The 15,989-nt window shown below is 45.4% G+C and overlaps 1 protein-coding gene across 4 annotated transcripts in view; it reads right to left on the bottom strand.

Annotated features, from left to right (window-relative positions):
* The window catches only part of NR6A1 (nuclear receptor subfamily 6 group A member 1), a 228,274-nt gene continuing 212,285 nt past the window's right edge, over positions 1-15,989 (bottom strand). For 2 of the 4 annotated variants that reach the window (XM_078061746.1, XM_078061745.1), the window contains exons 8-10: positions 9,076-9,197; positions 7,084-7,236; positions 1-5,334 (exon numbers count right to left, since the gene is read on the bottom strand). In XM_078061746.1, coding sequence (XP_077917872.1) covers positions 5,246-5,334; positions 7,084-7,236; positions 9,076-9,197 — 364 coding nt within the window. In that variant the 3' untranslated portion in view covers positions 1-5,245. Of the gene's footprint in view, positions 5,335-7,083; positions 7,237-9,075; positions 9,198-15,622; positions 15,916-15,989 lie in introns of those variants that run through there. The other 2 variants (XR_013443838.1, XM_078061747.1) reach the window with 2 other exon arrangements.

The following is a 15,989-nucleotide window of genomic DNA, read 5'->3' on the forward strand; positions in this document are numbered from 1 at the left end:
TGTGCAGAAGGATTCACATTTATTGGTTCAAATACAGTACCTAACATTCGCTAAACATGCATTTCACACTACTTGGTCACATTTCCACAGGTAGTCAATTCACAGCAAAGGGCCCATCCCTCGCCGGCTGGCAGGGTGGGAGGTAGCCGAGGGCCTGGGCAGCCTGCAGAGCCCACCAACTATTATTTGGTCATGCAGGGTTGATGGAGCCAGGCTGGCGGGCAGCCCTTGGCCGGCCCTTTGGGGACAAGGGCTCAGAGACATCCCATTTACGCGATTCCTACACTGGACTGTGGGTGCAAGCGGGCCTAGCGTAGGTAGCCCAAGGATATGCTCAGTGATGCATGTGCCACCGCAGCCCCTGAAGGGGGGGTTGTGAGAGGTGGTGCTCCCTGTGCCTTGGCTCACAGGAAAGAAATGGTGGCCTCTTCAAGGGGGTGGCCAGTCCATGGCTGGGCAGGTGGCTGGGACTCCCCAGACATGGCCCAGACATCACAATGCAGCCACAAGCCCCTATCGCAAGCCTGGGATGGCAACACAGACAAAAACACCAACACCCCAGGGCAGGCAGAGTTTCTTTCCCGACAGAAACATGTAAACAGAGCAGGAGCTAAAGTTTTCTTTTCCCACAGGATTCCTCAGAGAGGAATCGATCAGGATGTCACTCAAGAGGTAGTTTTATTTATTTATTTTTCATGGAAATTTGAGTCAACAACATTATTACCTATTATAAGACATTTCAGAGAAAGAAAAAAAAAAGTGGTCACCAAAGGGCAAAAATGATCCTTTGGCTGGCAGGGCTGGCTCCAGGATTTGGAAGACTAGCTCCACCAGTAACACAACTTTTTTCTTGGGCGTGGAGCAAGCTCTGGCCTAACGCACATCTTCCCCTCGAGCCCGCAACTGACTCCTGAGCAGGCTGTGCTCCATTTAGGGCTGCAGGCCCAGAAGAGAGAGGCCAGACGGGCACTGGAGTGGGCAGAGCCACCAGGCATTTTATGAGCTGGTAGAGGCAGGGCCACTGTGGCTCATATCGCAGGAGAGCCAGAAGTCTTCAAGTTTCAAGGTAGCCCAGGTCTAGCCAAGAAGGAAGCCCCAGCGTGCTCCTCGACTCGGCATGTTCTCTGGGGCTCCTGCCTCTGAGCAAACAGTCCAGGTCCGGTTCTCAAGCCCAAAAAAGAAGCTGCTGCTTGTGGCAGCCAAGAGAGGGGTTTCTGGGGACCCTGTAATTAAATACACATCCCTGAGCTGTGGCCCTAGAAACCCTTGCCTCGAGGCTAATCAGTTTCCAGCACCTGGTGGAATGATTGCCGTTTCTCATCCTGAGACACAGATAAAACATCATTTCACAGACACTGGCCATAGATGCTTCGAGCTGAGAAAAAAGGAAGGAATGATCAACTGCAAAGGCAGAGGGGAATGTAGGGGATTCTCATGGATTAAACTGGGGAAAGTAAGAGCAGTGGTGTTTTTGTTTAGTTTTTTTTGTTTGTTTGTTTAAAAAATCAATAAAGAAAAATTTAAAGTTTAATAAAAGAGCTGAATCTAAAAGACTGGATTTCTGAAAATAATTGCAAAATTTTAAAAAGCAACAAGGAAAAAGACATAGACCAGGGGCCCAGACCTAAAGACTTGGAACCACTGCTCAACTTCCTGCCCTCCTGGGAGGCCAGGGCCCCCTTACTTTGGCCAACCTTGGGCATGGCTTAGATGTTGCCCATGCTGGGTTTGTCCATCTGTCTCCATCTGTCCCATTCCCCAGGAAATCAAGAATAAACAAAGGTAGGAAATGGGGAGCAGAGCAAGGCAGCTCAGAGAGCCCACGGTTTTAAGGACCTGGTAACATATTGGCCATGGCAGGTACTCACATCCCTGAAAAGGGGTGGCTGGGGAGAGGCAGGTCAATGTGGAGCGGGTGACTGTCAGCAACACTGTAGAGACCCTTAGATTCCCTCTATCCATCCTCTGGTTCTGGGGAACAAGACAAGGAGGTTCCTGCATGCTGCCTTCTATCCCTGGAGGTTCTCCCACCTCAATTATGTGTTAAGCATGGGGCTGGGTGTCCTCTGAGCCAGGTGGAGTGCTTTGAGACAGGTTCTGGGGAGTTTCTTCAGACTAAGGGCAAGACCACCGAACCTTGTAAAAGACTCCAAAATTCTACAAAGGAGCCAGAGAGCATAAGTTGTAGGTGAAGTTCCAAGATTCCAAACTTTTGTCTTGGGTCAAGAAAACATTTAAAGGGAAAGGAAAGGAAAAGCCTGTGTGTTTCAATGCAGTGCAAGGAGGTAGGATTCTCCTTTACCACACAGCTTTCAGGGTTATATTTTTATGGTGGAAAAACTCTCACTCAAAGTGAGCGCTGTTGGTAGCAGGGGATCAGAGAGAGGACAGAAGAGAGGGGAATTAGAGACAACGTGCACAACTTTTTTCTTCTTCCACTAGCAAAAAGGCTACCTGTTAACCAAACATTATGGGAAGAAAGGCAAAAAACAAACACACCAAACCTCCCCCTCCAACCTTTCTCTGTGTCCTTCAAACCAAATTCACAAATACATCTAGTGGCTGACCTAATGTCTCCACACTGCTAGCTACACTCCTACCTTCTCCTCATAATACCTGAGTTTGCAATGCAACACATTCACTTTACCCTGTTTAAAAAAAGCCCACGTCATAAAAGGACTGGGTGCAGAAGACATTAAAGGCTGTCCACAGGTCAGGCTCCGGCTTGGAACACACGGCCACTTGGCTCAGAGATTCTGCAGGGCTCTTGGCAAAGAATGGGCTCTTTGTTCTGTGGAATCTGCTGCGAACATTTGTAAAAATGGATTTGTACAATGGCAACTTGCAGAACCTTTCCCCCACTCCACAAATTAACAACTTGCTCTGTTTAATGCTGCATTATTGGAGAGACATGTTCTTGTCCTGTCAGAGAACAATTTCCTTTGATACCCAACACAACCAGGAAAATGCTTAATTTAAGAGAAAAGCAATTTCAAAAAATAATAAGAATCTGACAGATGGAGGTCTAAGCAAAGAAAGATACTGCACACAGGAGTAGTCTTGGAAAAGGGGACTCTGATATGTGTCTCCTCCCCTATCTTGAGGAAAGCAGCTCGGAGTCTGACCTGTAGCCAAAGAATGTGATCTGGTTGGTTAAATAAAAAATTCAGGGAAACAAAAATATTGTGAACTTAGAAATAAACATATACACACACAAAAATCTTCCCATCAACATGTGAAAAACATTCTGGTTGGAGCTTTTCCTGAGGAACGTGTCTCTTTTTTCTTTCTCAGAGCAGCTGGGGAAATGGCATTAAGGAGTAATGCTCTGAGTTTTAGACCCATCAAGGGACAAAGTCATCACTCTGCTGGTACCCGTAACATTTCACTGGAAAGAAAAAATTATAATCCGACACAGACTACCTGGTATGCACACAGTGCGGTGGCCCACTAGGTAAATCTGCTAGGCCGACACAGACTACCTGGTATGCACACAGTGTGGTGGCCCACTAGGTAAATCTGCTAGGCCGGGCTGGAAGAGAGCAAACGGCCTTTGACTAAACAGGCAAAACAAAATGCTGTCGGCCCCTCAAGTCCACCCAGGGAGGCACCCAGCTAAGGTGGTCTGTCTGCTGCACTGGCTGTGGGAGGTACCTGGGTATGGGCAAGGACAACTGCTACAGTAAGGCAGAGAAAGGAAAAGCACCTGAAAGAGTTCTAAGATAGACATGGTGTGGCCACCGGCCAAAGCCAAGAGGGTAAGGAATACTTCCCAGAACTAGGTAGGGTAGGTAGTGAAAGAATAGGAGGTCCAGGCTGTATCTGCAGAGGGGGGCAGCCAGGCCCTTAGCAACATGAGGTAGTTTCAGGCCCCCCTCCCCTTCCAGGTGCTTTGGACTCCAGCCCTCCAGGCCTTTGTCAGCCAGGCCACTGATAATCTAACGGGCAGGTGGGCCACTCCTCCGGTACTTGGGCTTTCTGTTCTAAGGAAACCTGGTCTCATTTTGGAGAGATTAGGAGAACTTGGGAGGAGAATGAAGGGGCAAAACTTCTGTTCAGCTGATGGGTGAATGGTCCTTCCCACTGTATGAAAGACTGCTGGTTTTGGATTCAGTCCTGAGAATGAGACAGGATGGGGTGAGGGGAGGAACAGGCAAAGGAAGATTGTTTATTCTTTTAGCAGTCTGGCCTTTGTCCCACTAACCTTTGAAAAAAGCAAGGTGAAAGGAGAATAAATCAGTAGTGGGCACCAGGATTCAGAGCATGACATTTTGTTCAGTTGTTTTTTCAAAGGGCCAATAGGAAGTCAAATTTATAGGAGAGAGGCAAGGAGTCTCAGGAAGGTAGACCTTGGTAGATCCAGGTAAAGACACTAGGTAGCTGCAAGCTCCAAGGGAGCTGGTAGACAAGTCCCAAGAATTAACTTACTGCCAGGACCATGTATGGATAAAAAGTTGACAGTGGCAGAAACTAATAGTGGTGGTTTGGACGGTGGGGGTGGGGGGAGCCCACAGCATGGTGTGAGAACAGAAACCCTTCTCCCTGAAGAGTTGTTTGAAGGGAGGACATCTAACATAGATTTGGTCACTGTACCCTACTCCCTCAACTATCATGCTTTCCAAAGAAAAGAGATGGCTAAATCCTCATCTCCTGCCCTGTTTCCAATGTTTCACCCACTTTGCTTAATAAACCTCCCAACACCACTTTGCCCCTTTATGGGTGTGCTCTTTTACTTTTACCTGGCAATTCTGTGGCTAGAAAAAGGCAGTTTGCTCTCTGACAGACTAATGTAGGAGTCTGCTGAGAACATGTGGAAAAAGTAGGGATGGTTACACCCCTCCCTTTCCACTGAGGTAGTCGTCTTTGTCAACATTATGGAAATATTCATCTCAGCCCCATCCCACCCTCTCCCTCAAAATACAAAAGAACTATCTCTAAACAATGACAACACTATAACATTAAACATCTTCACATTCTGTAAACTGCAAGGAAATGCATCGGCTGCATTCACACAAAAGCATGTGCATCATGTTGAAGGCCATACATTCAACTCTGTCGTGAAATAAATATATAGAAAAATGAGGTTAAAAAAACAGACAAACAAACAAAAACTCTTCTTGCTATGGAGGCAACTGGAAACACTGCTCCACAGCCTCCATCTTGGTCTCTCTGGCTCTTTCTTCTGGAGCCTGTCCTGCCCACCCAAGGCGCTGTGGTTGGCCTGAGGAGGGGCGCTGGGAACAGGTCATTCCTTGCCCACACTTGTCTTGCAGGAATGCAGTACCACCTTAAAGAGGAGGGGCAGCTGCTCCAGGGGTACATTCACCATCTTTCCTGGTAACAAGGCAGGAAAAGAAGAGTTAGTAGTGGCTGTACTGGAAGAGCTGTCTGCCTCCTTAGGCTGGGGAAGGGAGAATGTTGCCTTTTTGAGGGACTAGAGCGAGACAGTGCCAGGAGTATCACAAAGACAGGAGTATCAGAAAAACTGTGCTAACATCCTGATACCCAGACCCATTTTGGTACCCTAGAGAGTCCAGTAATGATTCAGGTTATAATCATTGCTATCATCTGCTTACTCTGTGCTAAGTGTTTAAATGCATTATCTAATTCTCACAGTATTTCCATGTAATAGATATTACTTGTTATCTCCATTTTATAGATGAGGAAACTTACACTGAAAGGTATTCCTAGATGTTCTCTTTGAGCTAAAATACCCTGAGAAACATATCTTATTTTTTTTTCCTGGTAGATTCTCTAGCATTCTGTTCTTTAGAATAGTATAATGGATTAATAAAAGTACTGGGAAAAAAAGGAGGTGGTGGTCACAGGGGCAAATAAATTTGAGAAATTTGGGGTTAAGAAACGTATACAGGTTTCTTTATTGGAAGGTTTCTCAGAGCATTCAGTGTGCTAATATACTTTGTAAATATCTGAGGCTGTCGTTCTTCTCCCTGCCAGTACCTTAGAGTCATCTGGGGAGTTTCAAAAAAATACTGATGCCCAGGCCCCACTCCATACCAATTAAATCAGAATCTCTGCAGGTGCAATCCAAGCACAGATATTTTTTAAAAGCTTCCCAGGTGATTCAAAATGTTGCCAGAGTTGAGAATCCAGCTCTGTGGGGGGAGAGTGGGGTATTAACTACTGACTTCCCTTTATTTCAGAGAGCATCTGATTAATATCTTATTCCGTAAAACATAGATTTGGAAAGGCTGAGCCATAAACTATCAAAGCACCCCTAGAATTCCAATATTTTAGGTCCAGTTCAGATCAGCAAGACTATCTAGGTCCAAAAAGTAGAAAAAAAAATTCCTTTGTCAGACTGAAAATTTTTTCCTTCAAAATTGGGTGGCTAAATTTGACAGGAACAGTTTTATCTTAGAGGTTACATTTCTGAGTTTTCCCTCAGTATGTGCTGGATTACTATATACAAGAATCTTTACCAGAAAAACTAAAATAACAGTAACAACAAAACCCAGGATTTCATACTGGAACGGACCTATTTAAATGTCAAGAAGCTCAGAAGGGGGTCAAGACTACAAAGCAGTAACAACAAAACTTCCTTTGCAAAGGCAGGATTCTTGAGAATTATTTTAAAGATATTGCTTTAAATGAATGATGTCCAAAAATCTATAAGAAATTCTATGAAATGAAGTTAATTTTAAAAATTGAGATATAATTAATTCACATAGCATAAAATACACCCTTTTAAAGTATATATTTAGTATATATTCAGGAAATTAAGTTAATTTGAGAAACTCTGAGCCTGTTTCCCCATCCATAGAAGGACCATAAATATCACCAACAACCAGCCTTGCAGAGTTTGTTCTGAGATTAAACAACATAAGGCCACAAAGCACCTTGCCCATGACAGGCACTCAGGAAATGTTAAGACTCTCTTCCCTACAAAGAAAACACAAACTTCTCATTATAATATAACTTTTCTGAGGGCAATGGTTGTAGTTCTTTTATGCAGTTGGTGATGAGCCTGGAAGGAGCATCCTGAAAACACTACTTGTCTCATTTCTTTCACAAGCCAAGAGAAGCAAGGAAGGTTTGGAAGCCCAGCACCAAGAATGTTACCTGCAATATAGCGAATCTCAGGTAAGCACATCATGAGGTCAGGAAAGCGGTTCGGCTGATGTGTATATTTATATTCAGTGAAATCCTGACAAATGTACCAATATCGCTTGTTCAACTGTTCCAGCTGTGAGGCACTGGTCAGACCCCTGATATCTGTGAAAAAAACACACAGGAAAAGGAGGGGCTTTCTACTGTGGAAGAAACACCAGCTCCTTGAATGTGTGCATCTTTCGATTAAAAGTTATACAACATTGTCACAACAGGAGATCTTTTCTCTTTCTATCATGGGGGAACAAAACTCTGGATAAGGGAAGAGAAATCAGACAAAGAAGGAAAAAGATTATAAAGGACAGTCACTAGACTGAGACACTTGAGCGTAGGCTGTATCTTTCTCAACTTCCTACACAGCTCCCAGCACAGGGCTTGACACAAAACAGGCACCAGTTGATCTTGAACAACTGAGTAACCTACCTTTCACAATGTATCCTTCACAGTATCTTTAAACTGGCCCTTTGCTGGAGCCAATCAGAAAGCTTGCTGATACCTACACATACTCACACATGGTCTCCTATGTGCTTTTGCTCATACTATTCTACCTGGGCTGTCTACTCTAGCTTTTTTCTATATAGATTTCTCTCTCTCTCATTTATTTATATATAAATGTGTATGTGTATATATATAATGCATATGTATGTGTGTATATATATACATGCACATACCAACTCCTTTTTATACATAGAATATAAATATAACTTATCTATATAATTTATATATAAAATAGAATATAAATATTCTCTATATAAATCTTACCCAGCCTTTGAGGCCCAGCTCAGATTTCTCCTCCAAGTAGCTGCTGCTGCTCCCCCCCAATCTGAGGTTCCAGTAATGTGTCAAGTGCCATTAGAGTGTGTACATCTTGAAGCCAGGGACCTGGGATCTATTTTATTTAATGTCTTTAATGTTCAACACAGTGCCTAATCTAGGGGAGGCACATGGAACAGCAGATAAATGAATGGAGAAGATGAATGAATAGTGGAGAAGCAGCAGGAAGAGTACTCAAAGAGGAGGGGCTCAGAAGTCTCTGGACTAGGAAACTGAATATAGTAACAGAGCAATTTCAATGTCACAGGAAGCAAGATACCCCAGTTCTACTGTGAGAACAGAGCACTCATATGCTACTTTGGAAAAAAGAGAATATAAATTCTCCATACTCCAGTAACTAGCAGCTACCAAGCACCACTTTGCAGGTAATATTCCACATAAACCACATCTAGCACTCTTCTAATTAAAAGCCATGCTCAATACATGTTGTGTGAGGTGTTTTTTTTTTTTAATATTTTATTTATTTATTTGACAGAGAGATATAGTGAGAGAGGGAACACAAGCAGGGGGAGTGGGAGAGGGAGAGGCAGGCTTCCCGCCGAGCAGGGAGCCCGATGCGGGGCTCGATCCCAGGACCCTGGGATCATGACCTGAGCCGAAGGCAGACACTTAATGACTGAGCCACCCAGGCGCCCCACGTTGTGTGAGTTTTTGTATACCCCCCACTCTGCCCTGTAGAGCCGTCAGAACCACTGCCAGCCTGTCATAGACGTCTTATCTCCACTAGTTTCATCAGTCACCCTGCTCTTCTTCAGCCACTGGTAAACTTGGTACATGTTTTAAATGACGCATGTACTGTCCTTGGTGTCTGTGTTTAAATGCATTAAAACTGACTAAACAAAGCGAATCCTCTTCCTTCCTCTATGAGTTATAGAGACTGTGGCATTTAGGTTTGAAGAAAAAAATCCAAAGCATGCCCTGCGCTACAGAGGGGCAGGCTGAGGACAGCATAGGCCTTCTAGGATTGGTACCCACATGGTGTGACAGATTCTGTGCGACAGTCCTGAGGGCAAAGGGGTGGGAGGTGGTGTGTGAAACATGAGGGAAATTGCTCTCCGGCAAAAAAAAAAAAAAAAAAAAAATCCCCTTTTCTCACCTCCAGCTACTTACCTTGATTTAAGAAGTTAATTGCTTTCATGCAAGCATACTCCTCATTGCTGACCTTTAGCTGATGGAACTTGTGATACAGGTAGATGAGCCGCTCGATCACCTCCATCCCTTCATCACTAAATCTGGGGAACAGACAGAGGTGTGAGTGGGCTCTGATACCAGTGGAGGTGAAAGAAGGGAAGAGACAGAGGTCTCCTACAGCTCTTTAAGGCATCTAAGATAGAAAAGAGGCTGAGCTTGGGGGAAATGGAATCCAGAACCATTATGAAGGACAGGTAGATCCATGGTTTATCTAGAGGCAAGGCAGCTCACACAAGCCGCTTTTTCTAAGGTCAGGTGGGGTCAATCAAATCTAAGTTCAAATCCAGCTCCAACATATGAAAGCTGTAAGACCTTGGGAAAATCATTTGACCCCTCTAAGCTTTGAGGTTCTCTTTTGTAAAATAGTAATGCTTGCCTGCTTGGGGTAACAAGGGCCAAAGGCGGTCTGAAATGTAAATGTGGAAAAATATGACATTATTAAGATACTGCTATTGTTGAGATGCAGCCTCCAGTATCAATGTCAGCTGCCATGGTGACTCGGAGCCTCTGCCATGGTGAAGGAAAAGCTGGTGATTGTATTTTTTAGGTTTACTGTTTCCAGCAGGGCTGAGGTTATGCACAATGAGAAATTTTACTGGCATCCCTGACTTTAGCTAGGGAGGAAGGGAAACATTAACTGAACCTCCATGCCATGCCAGTCTCCGTGCTGGGCACTTTATGTGCATTTTCTCATTTAATTTTCTCAGCTCTATGGGCTATGTGAGATTATCATTACCACTGTATAGATGAGAAACTGAAGTTTAAAGAGCAGAGGGGACTGGTCCACAAGCACAGAGCTAGTTGGTGGCAGAGCTAGAACTTGGAACCTAGGCTAACTTCCCAAGCCCTTGGTTTTCCCGATATCTAAGGGCATTATCATACTGTAGCAGATAAGACTCAATGCGGACCATGCTTCTTTCTTTGGATTAGAAGTAAGCTCCTTGGGGAAAGAACCAAGTTTCAGAAAAAGGAGCCCCAGGTTAGGGGACTAATACTCTGGGTCACAGTGGGGAATACCTCCATACCAGAGGTGGAGATACCACCAAACCAAGAAGGCTTTAAAAAGCTCAATGGGGAAGCAAGCGTTTATAATAGCTGGGGTCAGGCTCAGCCCCGTTCTAGGAGTGGACTAAGGAGAGTTCCAGATAGGCCTTAGATACAGCTCAGTCAAGGAGAGAAGATGCTCAGCTCTGGGACTACTTCCCGGTGACATGTTCAGAGCCGAGTACTGCAGCCCTATGCCAGGCAAGAAGTCCCTATTGGGTAGGGTCCTGAACACCTAGGGACGGACTGCTGCTGTCTGGGCTCTACTGCCTTCTACGTTGACTCTGAAGGCTTTGCAAAGGCTTGGCCTCTGGGCAAGCAGCACATTTTCTCTTCCTGGGGGGAAAGCCTGGCTCTGACTGGGGCCAGAGGCATCTGTGGCATCTGCACTTCCCAAGCACCAGGGGGAGCTACAGGAGCAGCTAGCCATCGCTACAGCCTGACCCCTTTGCCTCAAAGCCCCATCACGGCCTGGGGCTTCTTTCCTCCACTCGCTGATGTGAACAATGAGGGCTGACTCAATTTCTCTCTGTACCTGGCTCAATGGCTTTTACAACTTTATTAATACTTCCCCAAACTGGCTGATAGACAAATTTATACTGAATAACTACTATACTAACCTTATCTACCATTCTATCCTTTGTTGAGTGTTTGCTACTTGCCAGTTACTTTGTTAAATATTCTACACGTATTATTTCACAGGATACTCCCAATAAATCTACAAAATTGGTATTATAGCCCTCTTCGTTCACATGCGGAAACAAAGCTCAGGGAGGTTATTTACTGTGCCCCTACTGCATTCTTACATTTTACCTTCCTGGCAACCTGTGAGATAAGTAAGATCACTGCACATTAGGGATGAGGAAGCAAAAGAAGAGCATCTTGCCTACCCCAAAGCTGCATAGCAAATAAGTGGCGGTGGGGTGGGGCCAGAGTTTAAACCCAAGTCTTCTAATTCCAAGCCTCTCGCTTTCTCAGCACTACAGTGTCTACTCCCTATCTTGTTCTTAACTGGTAACTGGGAAAGGCTACCTCATGCCACCACAGGGGACCTCAGGAGCTCTGTGTTCCCACAGCGACTCAGCCCAGGGCCCAACTCAGTCGGGTGTCGGGTTTGCTACGGTGCCTCCACGATGCTGAGACATGCGGGAGGCAGTGGGCCTGGGAGTGAAGAGCACTCATCACAGGACTCTGATGGCTACTTCTGTTCTTGAGAGGAAAGAGGTCTTGACTGAGAATTCCCTCTAGTATCTGCCTGGAGGGGTGGTGTGGGGAGGAAATGGGGTACAGCATCAGAAAGGAGGACGCAGGCAGAGCGGCAATGCCAGCATCTGTCTGTGGCCGAGCAGTGTAGCAAACAAAGATAACGTTCTCTCCCTTAATCAGCAGCCGCTGGCCCCAAGTGCTCCCTCTGGCACCGCAGAACCTGCAGGTGTGTGCTTATCAGCCAGACCCCCAGCCGGCAGTGGTGAACTTACTGCTGGCTGAGTCTTGATGTGAGGGGCACAAAGGAGCTCCCAAGTGCCTGGCGTGAGCGTATGTCCCAAACCTGCCCTTTCTCTTGGGGACAGCACGTACCTTCTTTCCCACATTTCCTAGGACGGGCAACCATCATGGATCCCTGGCAGTGGTGGTGGTGGTGGTGGGGGGCTGGCAGCCAGCCCAGTGCCCCCACTCAGTCTCCACAGCCCGACTGCAAAGCTTTCCTCCACACCCCGCATCCCACCCCTTGATAAACAAATTGTTCTCTGTTCCATGGGCCTGCTTTCTCCTGCAGCCGTGCCTCCTCCACATCTGCCCACTCCACAGTTCTAACGCCCCTGTATTCCCTGTCTGCAAATTATCAGCATTTAAAACCAGAGAGTTGGACAAACACACCCATTCTTCTTCGAGGTTCCCATTACACAAGCATGCTGGGACAAAGAAAACATTCCTGCCAGGATCCCCCAAACCACTGGACCATTCAGTCAGCAATTGAAGCTGACACTATGTAAGTTATGTCCCATTAAGGGGGCTGAGAGGCCCAGTCGTCTCTTTTTCATTCAGCTAAGTGCACCTACCCCCAGGAGCAGTCATCGGCTTTAAAGGAATTGTCATCTCAGCACCCATGTAAACACTCCAAGATTGAAAGTAAGACTGCAACTCTAGGACACATTCCAGAAAAGTTGAACTTTTTAGAAGGCTAAATAATTTAGTAGAGGGTAATAGTAAGGATTCTGGGCTTTGGAGCACAACAGATCTAGGTGATAATCTCAACTTCATCTCTTTCTAGGTTTGTAGCCTTGAGTTTTTTCACCTCTCTGAACCTCATGCTCCTCATCTGTGGAACAAGGATAACATCAGTGCAGTTGCTTGGGGTGGTGGTGAGGACTAACCAAATGTTTGTAAAGCACTTGAGATGGAATTTGGCACAATAAACAGTCCATAATTGTTAGCTATTATCATTATTAATGGCATCATCATCATTGCTCCTGTTATCACAACAAAAAGAAAAGATTGTTTCTTGAACCTTACAGCTAGGGTGTGAGCAGAGAAGCTGGGAGGCAACCTTCCAGAGATCTGGCAGAAATGGAGCTAGTGTTCATGAGATAGAAGTGCCCATTAAAACCCATCTAGTGCAAGGCATCTTCTCTTGAGAGTGAAGGAGTCTTGATTAGGGCCAGGAGCAGTCACTGGCTGGTGCTACAATCTGCTTTAAATCAAATTCGCCCAGCTCACTGTCTGATAACAGCCTGATTAAGGAAAATGGGTACCATAAATTTGATTCAATATTTGAGAAGAGAAAAGGAGGTGGTCATGTATCATCAGGGAAAGGCCTTTTCATGACAGCAGGAACTCACTTGCACTCAAGAGTCGTGAAATAGTAAAGGCATTTTGGGGGAGTAGGAGTAATGCAGGAGCAGGCAAGGTAGAAAAGAGCTATGGCCAATTATGGACTCCACACCCCAGTTTTTAGCAGGGTAAGGAATGCTTTACTCTGATGTACCTGATTCCAGAGGTTCTCATACTTCCTTTTCCTCCGACCTCTTGAGCTCTCAGGCTCATGCCTGATCAGGCTCAACAGACTCCAAACCAAACTCAGAGTGGCTCATTGCTTAGCCTGTTCTTCTCAGGCTCCATTATCTTGGCTAAGAGAATTGGCACTCACCTGCCTGGCAGCATCCCCAACTTCTGCCTCACTGAAGTCCCACTGACTATACCTCCTTGTTATCTCGTAACTCTGTGCAGCCCTCTCTATTCCCACAGACACTGCTCTCTTGTCCAGGCCTTGTTTTCTTTTACCTGGGTTATGGAAAAACCTCCTACCCAGCCACCATCCTCTAGTGTCGTCCATGCCAATCCATCTTGAGCTTTACAGCCACAGGGATCTTTCTAAAATGACACCCGACCATGTAATTGCTCCACATAAAAACATCTCATGATTTAATAGTATTTACATAATATAACCCAAATTCTTTTGATAGGCATTTAATGAATCTTTTTTTTTAAGATTTATTTATTTCCTTTAGAGAGAGAGAGTGCGCGTGTGAGCAGGGGGAGAGGGAGACAAGCAGATTCCCTGCTGAGTGGGGAGCCCAATGTGGGGCTCAATCCCAGGACCCTGAGGCCATGACCAGAGCTGAAATCAAGAGTCGGGCGCTTAACCTACTGAGCCACCCAGGTGCCCCTAGACTGGCATTTGAACACCTTATGATCTGCCTTTTTGTATCTTTTTCTCCAGTCATTTCTCCCCTCATTTCTGTCTCTCAGATAAATTCTCTCTATACCCTAATCCATGGGATTGCTTTTGGTTCCCTGCACAAACCAACCACCCAGGATCTCTAACTTCTAGGACTTTATCTCCTGCCTTCCTCCTATTCTCTATAATCTACCTAGAAAAACCCACTTCAAGATGCAGCTCAAATGTCTTTTTTTTTTAATTTTTATTGTTATGTTAATCACCATACATTACATCATTAGTTTTTGATGTAGTGTTCCATGATTCATTGTTGCAGCTCAAATGTCTTATCCTCTGGCAAGCATTACTGGATTATGCAAGTAGAGGTACTTACTCCCTTGGCTGTGCTTACACAGTCCCTCATATACCCCTCGATCTCCATCAGTATCCACCTGATTTATAGATTGTTATCTGTTTCTATTTGTCTCCCAATCCCCTAAGCCAAGAATAGGGGCTCTCACCTCAGAGTCAGAAACCATGTCTGCACCATCTCAATCCCAACTCCCCTCCCTCTGACACACACAACAGGGTCCTAGGTACATGGGCATGGAATCAGAACTAACGTGTTGAAGTTTAACTCGTTTTTCCCATGGAAGGATTCCATATGCTTCTTGCATGGAGCAGTAAGTCCTGACAATACATCTATTTCTTATCCTCAGAACTAATACATGTTCTAGAATCAGCATTGTTCAACAGAACTTTCTGAGATGATGGAGATGTCCTATATCTGCACTGTCCAATACAGTACCCACTAAGCACATGTGGCTAGTGAGCATGTGGAATGTGGCTAGTGCAAATGAGGACTGAATTTTTAATTTTATTTAATTTTAATTAACTTAAATTTAAAAAGTCACCTGAGGCTAGCAGTTAGTATACTGGACAGTGCAGCTCTACATTCTCCTAGGTAAGGAGACTTCCTAGAAATAAACATTCCCTCACTAATTTACTAGCCTCTGCCTTGCTCTTGGGGCTCAAGGGGCTGGATACAGTGGGATGGGGTGCTTTATGAAGCTCAAAGCCACAAAGAACCCTGCATGGCCAATGATCCCTGCCTACCTGCAGAGGGCCTGGGAAAAGCCATCATTCTATAGGGACTAGAGCCCATAGGTCGACTTTGTAGACAGCCCCAGGCTGCACTGGTGGATTCCAGGCGAATAAAGAAGCCAGACTCACTGGGCCAGCTCTGCAAACCCTGACAATATTAAAACCTGCAGACTGCGATTCAAGCACTCAGTTGGCCCAGAATGAAGGAGCTGGAGATAGGAATTTGATGGAAACAATGAATTAGAGGCTCAAACAGGGGGTTCGGTCATCTGCAAAATCAGATAGCTCTGTTTACAGGACAAAGTGTCAGCTGGGTTCAAAACTCTGAAGCCAGTAAGCATCACTGAAAAGGAAATATTAGAAAACCAGGGGAGAGTGTCAGCATCTAGACTCCTCCCTCCGTCAGCTGTGCAAAGGGCCCCTGAGGGTCTTGGAGCTTTACTTTCAGCCTCAGCCTAACACTTAGCCTGTCTTTATTCCATGGCAATTGGGTGACAGAGGAGAGGCACTTTGGTCCTGTGTAGAGAATTGTGGGGGCTAATACCCCATCTCCTCCAGTTTTCATTGATGGGGTACCTCTTCTCCCCTCTTTCTTGGTGTTCTGGAATCCCAGGACTTCCATTTTTAAAAAATGTTCAATAAAGGTGAATTACTGAAATGTCTATTTAAATGTGATTTAAGCTTTATTTTTCACACGATAAATTAGTAAGCCAGAAAAGGTGTATCAACAGATCACTTGTCCTGATTTTGGGGTTGTCACCATGTGCTCTAGGTCTTCAAAGTGAGTGAGGGGCGCCTGGGTGGCTCAGTCGGTTAAGCGTCTGCCTTCGGCTCAGGTCATGGTCCCAGGGTCCTGGGATCGAGCCCCACATCGGGCTCCCTGCTCCGCAGGAAGCCTGCTTCTCCCTCTTCCACTCCCCCTGCTTGTGTTCCCTCTCTCACTGTATCTCTCTCTGTCAAATAAATAAATAAAATCTTAACAGAAAAAACCAAAGTGAGTGAGAGAAAGATCTGTGCTAGACAGGGA

The sequence above is a fragment of the Halichoerus grypus genome, chromosome 14, assembly GCF_964656455.1.
Source record: "Halichoerus grypus chromosome 14, mHalGry1.hap1.1, whole genome shotgun sequence".
In the NCBI taxonomy this organism is placed as follows: Eukaryota; Metazoa; Chordata; class Mammalia; order Carnivora; family Phocidae; genus Halichoerus; species Halichoerus grypus.